The sequence below is a fragment of the Plectropomus leopardus genome, chromosome 5, assembly GCF_026936395.1.
Source record: "Plectropomus leopardus strain MGB_pleo_1.0 chromosome 5, ASM2693639v1, whole genome shotgun sequence".
Classification (NCBI taxonomy): domain Eukaryota; kingdom Metazoa; phylum Chordata; class Actinopteri; order Perciformes; family Serranidae; genus Plectropomus; species Plectropomus leopardus.
This window is the reverse complement of record NC_142180.1, coordinates 6,428,428-6,447,128: the sequence shown is the minus strand read 5'-3', so window position 1 is coordinate 6,447,128 and position 18,701 is coordinate 6,428,428. Positions and strand designations below refer to the sequence as shown.

General features: G+C 38.2%; 1 protein-coding gene across 2 annotated transcripts in view; it reads right to left on the bottom strand.

Moving 5' to 3' along the window:
- tns3.2 (tensin 3, tandem duplicate 2) overlaps positions 1–17,090 on the bottom strand; it is a 61,549-nt gene extending 44,459 nt beyond the window's left edge. Inside the window, exons 1-12 of one of the 2 annotated variants that reach the window (XM_042513506.2) lie at positions 16,948–17,090; positions 11,777–11,951; positions 10,468–10,518; positions 10,259–10,381; positions 10,100–10,164; positions 6,985–7,068; positions 5,637–5,749; positions 5,292–5,352; positions 5,128–5,203; positions 4,154–4,283; positions 3,859–3,924; positions 1,957–2,061 (exon numbers count right to left, since the gene is read on the bottom strand). In XM_042513506.2, coding sequence (XP_042369440.2) covers positions 1,957–2,061; positions 3,859–3,924; positions 4,154–4,283; positions 5,128–5,203; positions 5,292–5,352; positions 5,637–5,749; positions 6,985–7,068; positions 10,100–10,164; positions 10,259–10,381; positions 10,468–10,518; positions 11,777–11,944 — 1,042 coding nt within the window. In that variant the 5' untranslated portion in view covers positions 11,945–11,951; positions 16,948–17,090. Of the gene's footprint in view, positions 1–1,956; positions 2,062–3,858; positions 3,925–4,153; positions 4,284–5,127; positions 5,204–5,291; positions 5,353–5,636; positions 5,750–6,984; positions 7,069–10,099; positions 10,165–10,258; positions 10,382–10,467; positions 10,519–11,776; positions 11,952–16,947 lie in introns of those variants that run through there. The other variant, XM_042513518.2, reaches the window with a different exon arrangement.
- Positions 17,091–18,701: the final 1,611 nt, after the last annotated feature.

Below are 18,701 nucleotides of genomic sequence, written 5' to 3'. Positions count from 1 at the left end.
GTGATATCTTCAAAATGTAAGTAAAACACAATTGCAAGATGACTGCATTTCCATTAAGTGATGTCACGAGACTTTTCCTCTCCCGATAACATTCCAAGAAGTATGGTGGAAGCGGCCATGTTTCAGGGATTTCTGGTAGGTGATAGTCCACACCTTCATAGAGGAACTGTGGATTCAAAACTTCAGGACGATCTGCTCAACATTTGAAGAGTTATGTGATGCAATAACAGCTCTTCTAGCTCCTGCTGCATCGTGCCCGAGGGAGCCAGTTCCTACGGACAAGCGCATAGCCATAGCATCATGTGACCTATAAATGCCAAAAAATTGGTTTCCATTGCAGTTTTGCGAAAATATGGCTTTTTTTAAGCACCTGAAATACCTCCTAATGTTAGTGTAAAAACTTTTTTGTGATACTTTTTTTCAAAATTGAAGTGTTTCCATTAGGCGTATTTTATTCTCAATTTCAATTTGCACTATTTTAGGGTTAATGGAAACCTCCCTACTTATTCTACTGAAGATTCACATTGGTCTGACTTTCTACGTATGTGAATTTCTCCATCCAGATAACATCCTGATTGTCCTAATTGTCTTTGTATTCCTCTAAAATTTTATTAAAATAAAGTGGATAAGAGCAGATCTCCTTGCACAACCTCCCTTAAGAACAAGCATCCAATGTGTGGGATCTTTTCAGCAAACCAGCTAGAGGTGCATACTCAACCAACTGGACTGAAACGTTGAGCAATGGACTTTATTTTGTAACTGGAGTATGCACAGTCAGTACGCTTACTATGTGTACAATCCATGAGGTCACAAATTTTGGGCTGCATGTGGATGTCTGTCTAGGGGTTCCTGTGCAGACCCTGGTGGACATTGGTGGATGAAGAGATTTACATTACGTGGATCAAAACGGACCATCTGGGACTCACAGACCAAAAAGATGAGCTGAAAGAGGCTAAAAAGCTCTGCTGAGCTGCAGAGAAGATTATAATTCTCTGTGGGTTCAGCACTTAGAGCGACTAATTTTACATCACATGCAGTCTTTTGGTCCAAAATACTGGTTAGTGGAACTTTAAAGAAATGTACCCATTATTTAGCATGTTTTCTCCAATTTATTCCTAGATTTTTTTTATAAATATGTGTCAATGACAATTTGAAGAATAAAGGTAACACCTGCATATTTATCCAAGCCACACAAGTTTATTTCAGACGTTGTGATCCTGCTTGGATCTTCGACAGGTCAAATGATTCTGTCAAGCATTGTCTGAAATATACTTGTGTGGAATAGAGTAAGTGTGCAGGCTTTACCTTTTTTCCTCATGCATGTTTTGTGGTAGCCTTGCACCAACATGATGTGCTTAGAACTACGTTTTTTCAAATTGTGAAAAAAATGTGAAAGCCATCACTCATATCGATGAACCTACAAAGAATTATCATCCCTCGGCTTTATGTAGCTTTACAGTGAGCAAAGAGCTCTCTCTCAGCTGTCATTGCAATTGCCATCAAACCCACAACTTTACTGTTTTGGTTCATTCTCTCGTGACTTAGTTTCTGAGCCTAGTGGAGCATTTAGCAGCCACAGAGCCAGATAAATATCCCTGAGGAGTGGATGGAGATGGAAACTCTGTTGTTCAAGAAATGAAACCCAAAACAACAATGATTTGGTCTTTTAAAAGTCAGAACTAGTCAGACCTGGACTGGCATTCTACTTTTCCTAAGAATGCCATGGAAACAGAATAAAGGTCAGCATTATGCAAGAGCAGAGTGGACGTCTCCTGCAATCTGCTGCGTATTCAAATATATTGTTGTCCTTTTAAATCCTGTCTATTAATTAAGTTAGACACAAAACAGGAATCCACAACAAAGGAAAAGAAAGTGAAGAGGGAAAAACAGATAAACAAGTATTTTAAAAAATAAAGGGAGGGAACTCCTGGTGAAAAATATTTAAATGCACCTCACCTGTTTCACACAAAGATGCGTCTCCATATGAATCTCGTCTGACCAAAGGGTCCAGGGTGTCATAGTCCACCGTCACGCAGTGGCCGTTGTGCCACAGCTCTCTGCCTGCATATGGAAATGACAAACAGAGCAGCAGACAAAGACGCAGCACTGGTCAGGAGTCAGTTCAACGACAACAAACACACGCACACACACACACACGCGCACACACACACACGCAACACCAGCTGATTCCAGATCTCATTTCAGATTTGATTTCAGAAATAATATGAGCTTTAATTATGGTTTTGCCTCTACTTGTCTGTCTGTGTGTGTGTGTGTGTCCTGGTTTTCCCTCCTGTGTGTTTACCCATGTACAGTATCTGCAATCTGAATTCCTGTCAGATGTGTGTGTGTGATAACTCCTCATATTGCTTCCTGTCAAGCACTGTAGAATCTGTGTGTGTTGAGGGCCGGTTTGACCATCACACCCTGGTCCTGGTGTCCAACACTGCCCCCATCTGGGTGACTGGTGTTGAACTTGATGAATATAATAATTTTGTGTGTGTGTGTGTGTGTGTGTGTGTGTGTGTGTGTGTGTGTGTGCGTGTGTGTGTGTGTGTGTGTGTGTGTGCGCGCGTGTGCGCAGGTGCAACACTTGAAACAGCCATTTCTGTCTCTTCTGCTCGGATTAGAAGACACAATGCTGCTTGCAGCTTGAAGTATTTTTCCATCTTTTGCACAATTAATGAATATTAGATACATTGAAAAGCAATGTATTTTATGTCTCCATCTGCTGATGGGCCATCACGATAAGAGTTTGCACAATATGATGTTAATTCTACTACAGAAGAGACTCGATGATCACTAAAATAAGATGGCGATAAAGCTGGATGTGTCAATGTTGGTATCAGTTACCGACCAAATGTGTTGTTTTTATATTGGCATAACAGATATCCTAACCAATCCCACTCCTGTTGCCTAAACCTAGTCAGTCCAACAAATGAAGGCAACATGTAGCGACTTATAGGGAGAGTAGAGCAGGTCATTCCTCTTAGAATTCGCCAATGTGCAGACAGAGTGAGTCCTCTTCCACTGAGTCTGCCACGTTGTTCTACAGTAGCCCAGAAATCACAGATCAAACACTGGTGCTAGATGAGGCCAACTGAGTTTTCACATCAGCCACACATCTGGCACATATTAAGTTTCAGTCGACTGCAATTTGCAACCTCATGGACAGATGCAACACAGTCCTACACTGGACCTTTAGCACTGACAATTTCCAACCACACATCTTTGTGTTTGTTGTCACTATAGCAGCTCAAGAGACAGCAATATCAGTCTGTTTGTCCAGATTGAAATACCTCAGCAACTATTGGATGGATTGCAATGAAACCTGGTTCAGACATTCATTGTCCAGAGAGGATTAATCATTATGACTTAACTGACATTTCATCTAACGCAACCCTGAAGTCAAAATGTTAATCCAATACTTTGGTTTATGATTAAATCCCTGTAAAACTAATAACATTCCCATCAGCCTCAGCTGTCCTTTGTGTGTTGTGCAAATTAGCAAATGTTAGCATGCTAACACAGATAGTCTAGATAATGATTATATCTGCCAGTCATCAGCGTTACTGTTGCCATTGTGAACATGTTAGCATGCTGATGCTGTGCACAACTGCAGCTCTGCACAGACCTGCAGAGCTGCACACTTAATCCTGTTTCAAGTATCAAAACTTGAACCCATATACTGTGGATCCTGGATCAAAGCATGACAAAGCCACCTGCAAACATCTGAAACACATTTTCACCTGCATATTTGTTTTTTTATCCAGTTCACTGTAGTTTTGTTTGACAGTGTCTTATGTTTATGCATCGACAGTTTGCTGTGGAAAAAATCCTTTGTTGGAGAAAGTCTACCTGTAATCTTCTCAGGGCTGTCAGAAAGTAACAACTCTACTTTTCCATCTTCTGGGAACCGTGGATCTGGAATATTAACAAAAAAAGATAGTTGGCGGTTAACTTGCCACACTGGACAGATTTCCATGTGTACTTCACACCTGCATCAGCACGCACTGATAAAGGGTCCAAGGTTAGTTTAGGCAGGTCATATTTACATTGGAGAAAGATTTATCAGTTACAGATTAAGGTGGATATTGCAGCAGAGAGTGATAGTGGCAGAGACAGCAGTTGGCAGCGTTAAGGTTATAAATACCTTCACTGGCACAGTCGAGCTCCGCCTTACAGAAGGTGAGGTTGTGTCCGTGTACGAGACCTGTATGAAACTGGAGACGGAAGACGACCTGCCGGCTGGCTGACCGGCTGTTTTTATCATAACACACCACCTAAAATCAGAGGAAAGTGACACACTGTCCTGCACATGCTGCTCTAAACTGATTCACTCGAATCTAAGTTTTGCTGTTGCGCACTTATAGCGTATTAAAGCAAAATATATTCAGATATAACCACTTCCTGTCAATTTGTTTTATGAATGAGAACTGTTGGAACTGTTATTTTGATTCATTTATATTTTATTATATGTTAAGGATTTGTTTTTTGTTTTTTTAAATCTGTCAGAACTGAATGATTTTCATTAATTTTCCTGGAAAGAATGATACAATTTGGTACTAATAATATATATTTTTTAAAAAGACAGTAATCTGTTTGTACACTTAATTATTTAATTCCAATTCATATCATCTTTTAATCAGTTATCAAAAGTGGAAGCTTTTAAATAAGCATATATGATGCATAGTTTACAATAATAAAGAGAATAATTTGGTAATATTTGGTTTTAATTGGAGCTCCTCTTTCAAGGAAATACATATTTTTTGTGAGGTGGTCTTACAGGGACAGGCACCAAAATGAGCGTTTCAGATAGAGTGAAATAGGTGATAGGTGAATACAGGTATAATCAAGCAGACAGTGTGAGAAAAATACGCTTTTTCTTTTTTCACATTAAAGCATGTTAACATTCTCTGGTAGAAACCACAAATAGATCATGAACCTGAAAATAAGTATAATATGGGACCTTTCAAACATATTTTCAGTTCCCTAAATTAAGCTAATTATAATGGTTCCAGGTAATGAATAATTCATATCTATGACATATATAACAGTGATAGATATTATCTTTATTTACAAACCTCAATGATGATAAAGAACATAAGAATGTCCATCAGCACTCACCATGATGTCCCCTTTGAGCAGCTGAGCCGGCTGGAGCACAAAGTAGAGGCGGCCTGTCTGGGCTGCATTGACATGGCTGTCATGGATATAAACACACATTACACACTGTTTTGTCTTCTGAATAACATCCTGCCCTGTGTACACATTAATATGCGATTTCTTACTAGACTGCTGATGTGCAAACAGCTTGTAGACTCTGGTAGACTCTGAGGAAGAGGCAACATGCTGGGGAGAGGAAGAGTGTCATCACAAAAGAGAGCATGCTTTGTGAAAAAATAAATTTTGCAGCATGCCCGTATAGCAGAGCTGTTGACTTAAGCATCGAGGCTGACTTGAATCAGAGGACTTTTTAGATCCTGGAATGTGTTTTAAATTGTAAGCAGCATCTTTCTTCTTCCTTAATAAGATAAAACAAATACAGTATCTGCCCTGTGGAGGGTTTCTACAACAGCCAGCTGCTATTTATCCACTTAGCTTCCTCTAATTCAGATCAGACATCTGCTGCTTACCTCCATCTGGTCTTATTTTGGGAAGACCGTGAAGAACAACACAAAGGAGGAAAGACGGAGAGGGACACATCTTCAGTCCTCCCTTTAACATGCTGCCCAGCATCCACACATACCTGGAGAGCACAGAGAAGCATATTTACTGTTGTATTCCTCCCAACATAAATATCTCAAATCACTTGACAACTGGTTTAAATTGTACTTTTCACTGAGTGTCACTGAGTACGTTTACATGATGTTAGAAAAAGTCAAATTATTGAGTTTGTCCCACTAAAACTGGACTTTTAAAATATTTGCAAACATTTATTGACACGTATGACAGAAATTATACTGAATGGAATTTCTCAAAGTCGGACCAACACACCCAGATAATGTGATTGGAGTTCGATTTCCTCCGCCACGTAAACACCTGTATCAGACATTTACTTGACTAGGTGTTCTGCGCATGCTTCTTGTCGCTGCAATAGGGAATGTTGGTTATTTATGAGGGGGGAAGGGTGCTGCAAAGTGGCATTAAAAGGCATTTAAAACAAACAAGCACTGAGGAGGGACTTATGTTTTTAATTTTGGTTTAGATAAGGGACATACAACTTTAAAGGTAGTATTTATATTTATTTTAATTTAAAAAGTTACACTCCAGTCACCCCCCCTCCTCTGATAAATTAAATACAGCCCCACAACAGAGGCATGGAAGCTAAGTGACGTCCCGCTTTGGACAGGGCTGCAGCAAAAAATATTTTAGCTGCCTTAAAAAAAACAATATTAGTTTAAGAGAACACAATATTTGAATATATATATATATATACACCATCTCCCCCATCAACCTCAACATCTCTGTAATCAGCGAAGGCAGAGTTTGCTTAGCGCTGTTTGATTTTGATTATATGGAAGTAGTGAGGCGGTTTTCTACCCCAAAGTTATTTCAAATAAACAGTTATGATTGTGATTCAGTCACCACCGACTGTATAAATAATGTAGGTTTATTGCAACTTGCTGAAAGAGGGCATATCTCCACCTGCTGTGGTGGAGTTAGACATATTTTCATCAATAAATAGATTTCCCCCTCAGTGCTTGTATACTGGAACAAGGACAGCAGTCCAGTTAAATGGCCTAATGGAGCTCTAACTGTAGCTCGACTAAACTGTGCACGTGAACGTACTTTCACATCCTTATTGCATATTTATCATAGGGACTATTTCTCAGGAGGATACATCAGGTGATTAGTGCAGTCTGAGGTCAGACACACAGTCACAGCAGATCCCTCGGTCTACATTAGAGATCAGAGGCTTTGAACTGAACCGGAGTTGACCTTTGACCTGTAGTGATCCCACTCAATCAACCCCGTTCTTACCGTTTTTGCGAGGGGGTCATCAGAGCGGACAGCTTGTCATTGTAGAACCTCCTCATGGCAAAGTGGTCGAGAGAAAGGTCTGCACTGAGAGAGAGGCAGATATTCAGATGGTGACGCATCTAACACTCCTCAGTTCACCGAAATTTAACGGGACAGTGTTTTCTGGTTTATCTGAAGAGTTAGACCGTTTTATTTTTGTGTTGTGAGGTTTTGAGATATCCATCTCAAGATTTGTGCCTGACTGGTGGACCAGTCATCAGACACTACAGACTAAACATCTACAGAGCTTTGATTTACTAATAAAGGTGGTGTGATATGATCAAAAGCACTAGACCCTGTGATGAGATTGTTTTCACAACCAAAGAGTTGTTCTTAGAATAGTTAGTGGAGACCCCAGAGTTTCTGTGATACTTGGTGAATTATGTCTAGGTGCTTTGCATTGCACTATTTTATCATTTTTTGAACCTATGATGGACAGTTTTGAAAATGATCAGAATTAATGCAGCATTGATTTTAAAAGAAGTGTTTAAAAAGAAAAAAGAAGAAACAGAATGGAATAAAAACAATGTGTTAACTAAAAATCAATGCAGCAAAACCTGAGATTTGATCTTTTTTCATTCTCTACATTCATCTTCCTTGATAAAACCTGCTGCCTACATTACCCACAATGCAACTCTATGTCAGACAGCCCAGTCAGAGATTTGTGTGTGTTAAGCTAGTGGTGGATAATGTAGCCTGTATCCTGCAGCAGAGAAAAGGAACTACAGAGGTCTGCTAGGATCACTTCTTTTTTCTAGCTCCATATGTCCAGATCCAGTTTTCATTTTTTATATTGGTAGTCGTCTTGTTTTGAGGACATTTATCAGACTTCACACAGCTCCCTCTGGAGCCACAAAAGGCTTTACATCACACTTTCCACATATGCAGCAGCACTCCAACACCTGGAAACTTTAGTGTTTAAAACTGATGGAAAAAGTAAATGCTTTTTGGCACATTGAGTATATCTGGGATGACAATTGCATTTAAAAGGGATGAACTCCTTTTTGGTCTTTTACTTTCAAAACATACAAATATAAAACAGGATAATTATTTGGAAAACTGAGTGTAGCTGCTAGAAAAACAAATATAAGGAAATTATTTAAGAAAGATGCCCCATCCATAGAGAACTGGCATGATATAATTTGTGAAATGTTTTGAAATGGAAAGATTTACCTTTTCAATGAGGCTCCAGGAAAGTAAATTTGGGGAAAAAAATGGAAAAAATGGAAAATGTATATTTCCCCATAACTCCTTTCTTTTGTTCTTTTGAACCCACAGCTGCTGTGGCGAAGACAACACCTCTGTACATGAGGTGCCCACTCTACCAACTTTCTCTCTATTTTTATTTATCTCAAATGCAAAACACCCGATGTTCTATGTTTGTTTTGTTTATTGTGTAATTACATTGTTAAAAAAAACCAAAAAAACGTTCACTTTGTAAACATATGTAGCTGACAGTGATTATGTGACTGTTGCTAGTAAGTTGGTAGTAAGTTTATTTTCTAAATAAAGAAAAAAAAGTCAAACTGCTAAAGGGCCTTTTCAAAGAGTCAAAAACATTCCTGTAATAACTGTTCTCACTGTGTTCTGGGGATTACCCAAAGTGACTAGGACGTTGTTTCTTCAAAAAATATGCTGCTTTTGATATCTTTGAATGCATACTTTGGTGATTTTTAGTCATTTGTTTCATAAAAATATGGGTAGTATGTGAAAATGAAATGTGGTAATCTTCCCTCCATTTAACCAGCATCCTGATCTATCTGCTAATCTCCCAACTCAAATCTGCTAGATGATGTGAAACGCAGATTTTCACTGGCTCTAGATCTGTTTCTCAAACTACACATCATACCTCTGCACACAAAGAGTATATAAGCAGATCGAGAGAGATGCCCCTCTCTCTTTCTCTTTCTCTAAAACTCAGACCAAAATCAGATCATGTAACATTTCAACTCAGTTTCAAGTATTTGTGTCTTTCTACTGCTTAGACGGTCTAGTTTTATGAAAAGATCACGTTTCCAGCAGTGAAATACTTCTAAGCGTTGCTCTTCAATGCACTACTAACAGTATTCTGTTTATATCCATTCTTTTAGACGGCAGCAGAAATCTTACAGACAGAACCCCAAATAAAAAACAAAGCTATCTGCATGACTTGATACCACCAGAACAAAGTAAGTAAATATGGTTTTCTTCAATCATTTTGTAACCTTAAAAAAACATGTCAGATTTACACTCACTCACAAACCTTTGCATACCTGCATCTTCTAACACAAGCACGTCCTGTACAAGAGCAATGCTCACAATCAGATATTTCTCAACACTGAGTCAGCTGTTCAGACATTAGCATGCGCACACACACACACACACACACACACACACACACACACACACACACACACACACACACACACACACACAAACACGTGCACACAACAGCGTGGAAGTTGACCTGATCTTCCTCTTTTCTGTATTTCAGTCATTGGACACAGATTTACCTCACTCTGACCTTTCCCTTCATATCACCATTAGACGTGTAAATGAGGATGTGGTTTCATAACTCACATTCAAACCATAAAACTGATGATAACTAGCCGCATAAACTGTAAAGGCGGCAATGTTTGCTCTGAAAATGTTTTGCACCAAAATGCATGAGGTGTTTTCTTGGCCCTCACTCTGTCAAGCAGCTAAATTAAGAATAAATGAATTCACTGGTGTTCCATACCAACAGGATCCCTGCCTGAAAATCAAATAACAGTGTAGTTCAAAGTCTCTTTAGCTGTCCTGCCCTTTGGCTGCTGGAGACTAACTGTAGATCAGCCTCTCGTCACTCTATTGTTCTGTCTCTGCTCTTTGATCGCAATCACGTCCAACGGTTAACAGTTTCTTTAGGATTCTGTCTTTGGAAACCAGAGATATCAGAGCTAAATTTAACTGCAGTATAGCTGTTGACATATCTGGACCAAATGCAAGATAGACCGGCAGACAATGACACCGTTATCTTATGGGGACATTGTGCAAAATACAGAATATTAAATATTACACATGCTTTTTGAACAAAGTCACATGGCATCAGTGTTACCTGGCTGACATGTTGCTGAAGTGGATGTAAGAAGCCAGCAGAACTCCGAGCCGCCCTCTGCCTCCCTGTGGACGAGGACCACAGAAGCAGAACTCTCATAATTACAGACAATAGATTTAATAACTTGACAGTATGTGCAGAGGGGTCAGTGAAGTTTACCCTGCAGTGAAACACCAGGACGTGCTTCGGATGCGTTTGCAGCCAGTTCTTCATCGTCGTGCACACATTGAAGATATGATCCAGATTAGGAGCCAAGAGATGCACCCAACCTGTGTCCAATACCTGAGAGACAAACCAGACACACTGTAACATACCTCACAATGCAGCATTTAACCTCTAAAATTGGTGCTTTGGTTCACTGTCCTTACCTTGAGGTTCATTCGGGTGAGAGTGTCATTCTTCTGTGAGAGGTTGATGAGCTGAGGAGGGAAAGACAAATTGTTTTTATTAAAATATATCATTATCTAAAAGACTAAAATGCAAATGGGACTGAACAGATGGTGGGTGTAAACCAGGAAGTTAGATTTAGTTATTTGGGTTTAGCTATTTTTATGACTTTAAGTCAAATTAAAATCAATTTTTTTCTGAATGATGTAGCAAATCCCTCTAATGATGTTAAAGTTCAAGGTACTGAAAAATAAATCTTAAAAAAAAAATCAGAGCACTGCAAGGGTCAGGGAAGTGTATGTGAAGCACTAAGTTTTTTTTGTTTGTTTTTTTAAATCAACCCTCATCGCACGATATTGTTCATTTCTAGTTCCATACTTATTTGGGGGTGATGTGGCGAAATACTCTGCATATGAAACAAAAACTGATTTTCATACTACACATAGCCCTAATAATTGTTTAAAAAAATTTCTAAATTAAAACCAATGATTCCTATTTTTAAATTAAGTCTAAAGCCTAAAAATTAAGTGTTTGGGGAGATTTTATCAAGTATAATTTTCAAAATAAATAAATGAAAAGAAAAGAGTTTTTTCCTATCCAGACTCTAATGATAGAGTGCCATGTGCTGCACAAAGTGTAAAGAAAGAGACAAATATGTTATTTTTAGGCCTGGTGTAATAACACTTGACTTAACATGACGTTGATCACAAGGATGTTTAAAATGACAGAAAAAGATTTTTTAGGAATGTGCTGTTTAAGACACGAAGGCTAAGGAGTCCAAATGAAAAAACAACCGTGTATATTGTACTGTACCTAAATACAATTTTGAGGTACTTGTTCTTGGCATAATTCCATTTGATGCTGCTTTAATAATTCTACTCAGCTTCATTTCAGAGGGAAATATTATAGGTTTTACACTACATGTATTTTAAAACTTGAGGTTGGGTACTTTGTGGACTTAAATTATTGAAACAAAACATAATCAAAAAATAAATTTTAATGTATAACTGTAGAGGAAATTACCGTGCACTATAAAATAGTTAGAATAATCCCACATTTAGGAATTGCAAAATTCTACTGATATGCAACAATAGATTTAATCCAATAACATAATAGAAAATATTCTGAAATGGGCCATTCTGTGTCTTGAGTATTTTTATTTTGTTAACTTAATTATATTTCAATGCTAATACTTTTACTTCATTCGTGACTTTTAATTGTAACACAGTATTCCTGTGTTGTGGTATTATTACTTTAGGACTCTATTCCCCCTCTGTGTCTTCGTCTCACCATGTAGTGGTGTCCATGTTTGGACTGCAGCATGAGGATAATCTCATGCAGGTTCTGCAGGTAGATCTGCTCCGGACACTCAGAGGGGCAGAATATGGTGATGATGCGTTCAGTGATGTAGGTCAGATCGATTCGCTGCGCTTCCTCCATGACTAATCTCGGTAACATGGGCACCCTACAGGAAGTGAAAAGCAGGGTGGCTCAGAATGAAAGTCAAGGAAATTTCAGGGAAGTGAGGATTTTCACTGCAGGTCAGCAGATGTTTACAGAGCATTTATCGGAGCTTTGTGCCGTATCAGCTAAAACTCCCGAGGGAGGTTGGTCTTTCTGGCCCTCACCGATATGCGAGTTCAAATCCAGTCAGCCTTAATTTAATCCACAAATCCTTTTACGGGATGTGGTGCTATAACAAAGTGGGGTCAAGGCCAAAACAAAATGCGGAACTGAACCAAAAGCTGAGTCACTGGAAAGCTTCATTAAGCATGTGACTGGAAGAGAGGTAATGATGAGTCACAGTGAAAAGATGCTGCCCAAAAACCAGATCCTGACCTCATTACTCATCAGCACAAACACACTGACACACACTGACACACACTGACACACAGACGCACACAGAGACAGAAAATACTGATGTCATATGACTCTAACGTTTTGCTTCGGTTTATTTTTAGCTTTATGCTTTGATGATCCTGTAATTTGAGAAAAAGGAAATATTCTACTTTCAAAGTCGTTTTCTGATTTGGTTTTTCTAAAGTTTCGACTACAAACTAAGTTCTGCCTGTTTACTGTGCTGCCTCATGATTAAGTTATGGTCTGTTTTTATGTTAAAGGAGTTGGAGAGGTCATTAAGTCATGGCCATTCGGGGTTTTAAGACCCCCCAAATTGATAATTTTATCACTGGTACGAGATGAGAGTCGTGTTTTCTCTTGCTGGAACTTGGTGAAAAGTTGTTTTTACATACATATTATCCCTATTGTCTGAGACAATGGTTCTCAAAAGGGAGTCTGGGGACTCCCAGGGGCCCTTGAGGGGCCAGTCACTACATTGTTTAGTCGCTAGAGTTGGTTTATTAACAATGTTGGCATGAAATAAGCACGGCAGAAATGTAAGATAAGTCAGACCACTGTGTAGATCTTGTAATATTACAGATACCGCTGGAAATTACAGTAGAAATGAACTGTTTTGCTAATTTTAGCCTTCATATCTCCTCAATGGCAATTAATTGCTAGTTGTCTCCTTGGAAGTGATTGTTGCTGTTGGCGTTGCCTCACAGTGATTCTGTCCACACATTTTCTGTTTCAGAACTGAGAACACTACATGAGACTAAAGCTCATTTAGGGTTCAAAAAAGAAAACAAATATTCTGTGCCTCCTCAAAACTAGGCTTTCATTCATTATGTATGGAGCGGCTAGAGTGACCTAGATGAGATATAAAAATATATACAAATGTAATAAACAAGATACATAATAGATAAAATAATAGATATTGATATATAAACTGTAAACAGCGAGCAACCTCTTGTTTAAAGGCTCTTAGCATTAAAAATGAAGCTCATCTTATTTGTAGCTTCCATGTTGTTTCCACTTTACGACCTCAAAGCTCATGAACACAACAAAGTCGGATAAATGACTTCCCAACTTGGAAACTCCTTCTGACACACACACATGATCGCAGCATTCATATTTGATGACATCAAAAATTAGAGACTTACTTCTCTGGTTTCTACCTTTGAGAGAGACTCGCTCTAAATCTACCTGTTCTTGAAAATACCCTCTCACATGTGATAGTATTTTAGGATACTGTTATTTTTACCATGTGACTCAAAGTCCTGAAGACCTAAAGAATGTGATCTTTTGCCACATTCCTCTGTGGAGCATGAAGTGGATAATTCAGTGGTATCTGGGCTCTGTGTTACAGCATACGGACTAGGGCAATTACACACATGTTTGTGCATGTCTATGGGAGCGAGTGCACAAAGAGCTGCGGGTAACCTCGCCTTCACCCTGACCATGTGACCACAGCAGAGTAAACACTGATACGACCATTTTCCCCAGAGCAACGTACGAGAATAAGCTGCTGGGAACGTCTGCAGCCTGAATGAAAACACACTGCCAACAGCTTCAGCGGTGCCACACGTCGCTGCAGTACTGTCCTTTAATAGAAGTAGATTCATGGTGTCTGTGGCCCATTTTTGGGTGCTGATCAGTGAACCAAATACTATAATTTGTTCATCTGTATATTTTATGGTGCAAGTCGTTTGTTAGCAAGACTACAGGCACACACACTTAGTCAGAGGTCCATCCATATTTTTAAAAAAATGCTTTTTACTATATCTATTGATTCAATTACTAATGGAAGATATGAGTGAATTAAACTAAATTACATTTTTCTTTCATTTATTGATCATGAAACCAACATACTTAAAATATGACATACAGCAGATTTTACATTTTAGTGTACAAAAACTTGGTTCACTCACTGGGGCAGTCACTTGTACAAGTACAAAGTATGGTGCCCTGTTTTGCAAGTTTATTTTGCATCCCCAGTGTTTAAAGTTACTGTACTGTAATGTACCCAAGGTTACTGGTTCCCAACCTTGGGGTCCTGAACCCCTTTAGTGGTCGCCAAAGCCTTACAGAGGGTCACAAGGCATTTTTTATTTTAATGAGTGTAAGATTTTTTTTTTTTTAAATATACCGTAGTCCAGAATCTCAGCATTGTATTAATTTCTGTAAAGAACACTAAATGAAATAGTTATGTTTAAAGCTTGGATCATCATCAATAGTAGTAGAAGTACACAGTTAAAGCAACCAAAGAGCTAATAGAATAATGGCAAAGCCTTAGGGATAACTAAATAAGTTATAAAAAAAACACCAAATTTGTCAAAAAAGAAGCCTAATAAGTATATGTGATTATTTTTTGTTTTCTTTTCAACATAATACAGACAGAAAGTTGTATAAAAAAAAGTTCCTAACAATTTCAGGAAAAATCATTTCTGACACAATTTTCACAGTAAATAATCTGCTCGAAATTAATCTAAATAACTAGCTTTACACAAATTTACTGCAGTCTGTGCATTCACGATTTGGATTACTAGTACAGTTTATCAGTTGTTCTGTACTTTTGTTGTTAATATGGAGAACATCATTTGAAATATCCATTAAGTAAGTTACACAGTCAGGAGTTGTTAGTTTACTCGATCACAACAAATTTGTTCCCTTAAGGAAAAAGTTTGGGAATCACCTATAAACAACTGTTTACTTATGACTTGTGAGGGAGGCCCACAGAGAGGTGGGCCCTCAAACAATATTTTTGTCAGAAAACAGGTGCCATTTGCTTCATAATAAATTGCCTTTAAAAAAGAATAATAATAATCAAATCAAACTTTGTTATGTTCCACTTTTCATACAATTTGATTGCTTCACAGAGCAGGAATAAAATAGCACTGAAAAGGTAACAAGTAAGTAGCGATTACAGCAATAAATGATAAAATGCTTAGAATAAACAAAACAACAAATAAACACACGGGATAAAAAAAAAACTCATTAGCAATCTATTAAAAAACTTGTCATAAATATATGAGCAATGATGATATCTGCGTAACCTGTATGTTAGTGTTATAACATGATAAGATTACACAGTAACTAGTTTAGGCACATAACTGTTGTCATTATAGCGTGCACAGGGGCTTTTAGAACTACTTTACGCCCTCATGCTGCTGACTTTACTAGCTATACTTTTAAGTTGAGGCTGTACTGGGACCAGTTTGTGACTACCACCTATATGTGGTGGTTTAAATGGTGCACATCTGGGGCCCAGGCCTGTTGTTGGTCCATGTGTGAAAAGTGTCCTTTGAATCCAAACACGCCTGCTCCTGTACTAGTGTTTGTGATGTGTCCTTGCAGAAAGCAGTTGACAGGGCCGGGCAAACACTCTTAATGAGTGACTACCCTCCAATTATGTATTTCTGCTCTGTTTTTTCTACATTTTTAGACTTGCTGCAATCTAAATTTGTAAGCGCTCCGCCTGAGGAACCAAAACAAACGGAAGTGAGTGACTTAACCACACACACACACACACACACACACACACACACACACACACACACACACACACACACACACGTTGCTATAGGGAGAGCTGCTTAGAAAAGTCCTTGAGCTCAGACTTGCCATATCTAATTATAGTCTCTATTTCCCATTTTAAAGGGAGGGATTCTGAAATGGATTAGCCATCTTTGTTTCTTTCCTTTCTCTCCTTTTGGCACAAGTTGAAAAACATCCCTTTGCCTTCTTAAAGGCGGCAGGAATAAAGCCACCAGATTGTCGCTAATTCAACTGACAGATTCTTTGAAATTGAAAGTGTTTGTCCAAATTACCAGAAGTGAAATTGACAGCGACACCTCACTGTGACCAGCTCTTGTTTTACTTTTCATGCTCCACTTTCCATTTCTTCTTCTCTGCTTTTTCCTGAATGCTTTTTATTAGGGCAGTAAACTAATCTCCCTTTAGTCCATCTGATCCCCACAGAGACTCCTTATTGAGTTATACAATCTTATTTCTTGATAAATACGGTAAATAAAGCCTGCCAGCAGGGTGAGGTAATTTTATTTTATTCTACTTGTTTCAAGGATATCTCCATCAATTAGCACTCTGTCTAATTAGTATCAAATTCATGTCGCTTGATTCAAGGCGAGTTCATTTGCATTGGTAATAAATGTGATTATCACACCCGCACTGGCGGGGTTTTTCACTCGCCCTGAGAAAAGTAGGCTTTTAAGACTTAATGCAAGATTAAATGACCTCTTCAAATGGACTGAGTCCCAGAGGAAACACATCTCCTGGGGCTCAGTGTCTTAATGTGTCAGTGGGCTAATCTGGCCCTCCCAGTGCATCTGCAGGGAAGCACTTTTCACTATTAATCCCCCCGAGATTTACCGTCCATCACATGCTCCTTTGTTTACTGAAAGTGCTGCTCTGTAATAACATTTGGACCAGCACCAGCGCACATTAACATTCACAGAAGCATAATGTCCCACATCAATGATCATTGAGCTGGCCATGCTGGAAAGTGAAAAGCCTCATGGGAGCAGATTTACTGTAGTTTACTATAAACCAGCTCTCCTGAATCAAAGACAGTAAACATTTCAGACGACATGAATTGGTCTTACCTTTGCTGCTGCTGCTATAAACAAGAAAATCACATGAATATGAAGGCTGATGAGTGAAAGTCTGACTGTAGAAACTGAGGTGGAGACTTGACAGGGGGAGGGAGGAAGAGAAAGAGAGCAAGAGAGAGAGCATGATCAACTATACAATCACAGCGAAGGTTGCACTTTGCCCTCTGTTGGACTGCAGTGTGACAGCAGTATGCCCTGGTGCGCATGTGAGGTGACAAAGACTGAGACGGTTATAACTCACTGATACCTCTCTCTTTTTTCAACAATCATTAGCACACACAAGAGCTGATTAAACTTAATCTGTGCTACAGTGAAGCCTTAAAACACAGAGATTTGACCAACTCTCTCAAAGACGCACAGATTCATGGCTTTTACTGTAAATCAAAGACCCTGATCTGATAAGAGACACTGAATTATCTGAATGATTTATTATATTATTGTGATAAAAAGCATAAAACTTGAGTATTTCCATTACCTGCTCTTTTATAACTTCAGGTAGTAGGGAGTGTTGTTTTTATATGAATTAGGAAGCGCAATTTATATATAAAAAGTCAGATATTTTACATTAATATCACCATGACCCTCTATACATTTAAGTTTCTCAAAAAGTAAGAGATCAGCTATGAGAAATTTTTAATATATAGAATTATGCAACACTGACAGGGATCATTTTGCTACATTATGAATACTTTTACTTTTCATGGGCGTACTTCAGGTACATTTAGACTATGTCTACTTTAGTAACATAGTGAATGCAGGTAATCCAGTATTTTTTATACTGGTTTGTTGCTACTTTTTATTAAGTAGAGGCACTTAATGCTATTTCTACTACTGTCTAGTCAAGAGTGAAATAATAGATAGTTCCTGAATTACACCTTAGGTGGTGGTGATAAAGCCTGTATACCACAAGGTGGCGCCAGAAGACGAGTTAAAACTACTCTGTTTCCTTTTTTTAAAACAAGAAATAAACTGTGAAGTAAATTATCAGGCTAGTTTCATTGTATGAATGTACAAGTTAGAATAAATTATTAAGTTATCAAACATAGTCTTAGTTTAGACTGCGAGTGTACAGTTAAAACGTGGCCGGTTGAGGTAAATAATAAAGTAATGTAACTGCACTTTATGTTGCCTTCACGGGCTCATTCAAGCTCGTACTTTGTGGCTTCTGCAATTGAAAAAGATAACTGCTCGCGCTCTCTTTCATGTGCTTTGTGGGGAAAAGATCTCGAAGGCGTTTGTGCTTACTTACAAGAACTGTGTCGAATCTCCTCTTTCTTATATTTATTGAAATATTTAAATAGATATTGCAGTACACAATATTTTACTTTTAACTTCACCACGTTAATTTGACAGAATTGGCTACTACAAAGGCTACATTACACATTTTTTACACAAAAAATATACAAATCGTTGGTAAAAATATATGTATTTTTTATGTTTTAAATAAGTTGTACTTCTCAACAGTTCGTACACTCAAGCACAGCTGAAACAAACAAATGACAGAACATTAAATGGCATTTTTTTTTTTTTTTTGATAATCAGACATTTATTTTTCATGTAAAAACATACAGTGGTTCCAGCTTCATGAATAGAAAGATTTGCTGCTCTTCTTTTTAAATATAGTATTTTTTGCTATAGCTGTAACTGTAACTGTAACTGTACTGGAAGTACAGTTTAATCATTATACTTTGGCCACATAGCCTATTTTGCCTAAATAAGATTTTTAGGCTACTGCTTGTTATTTT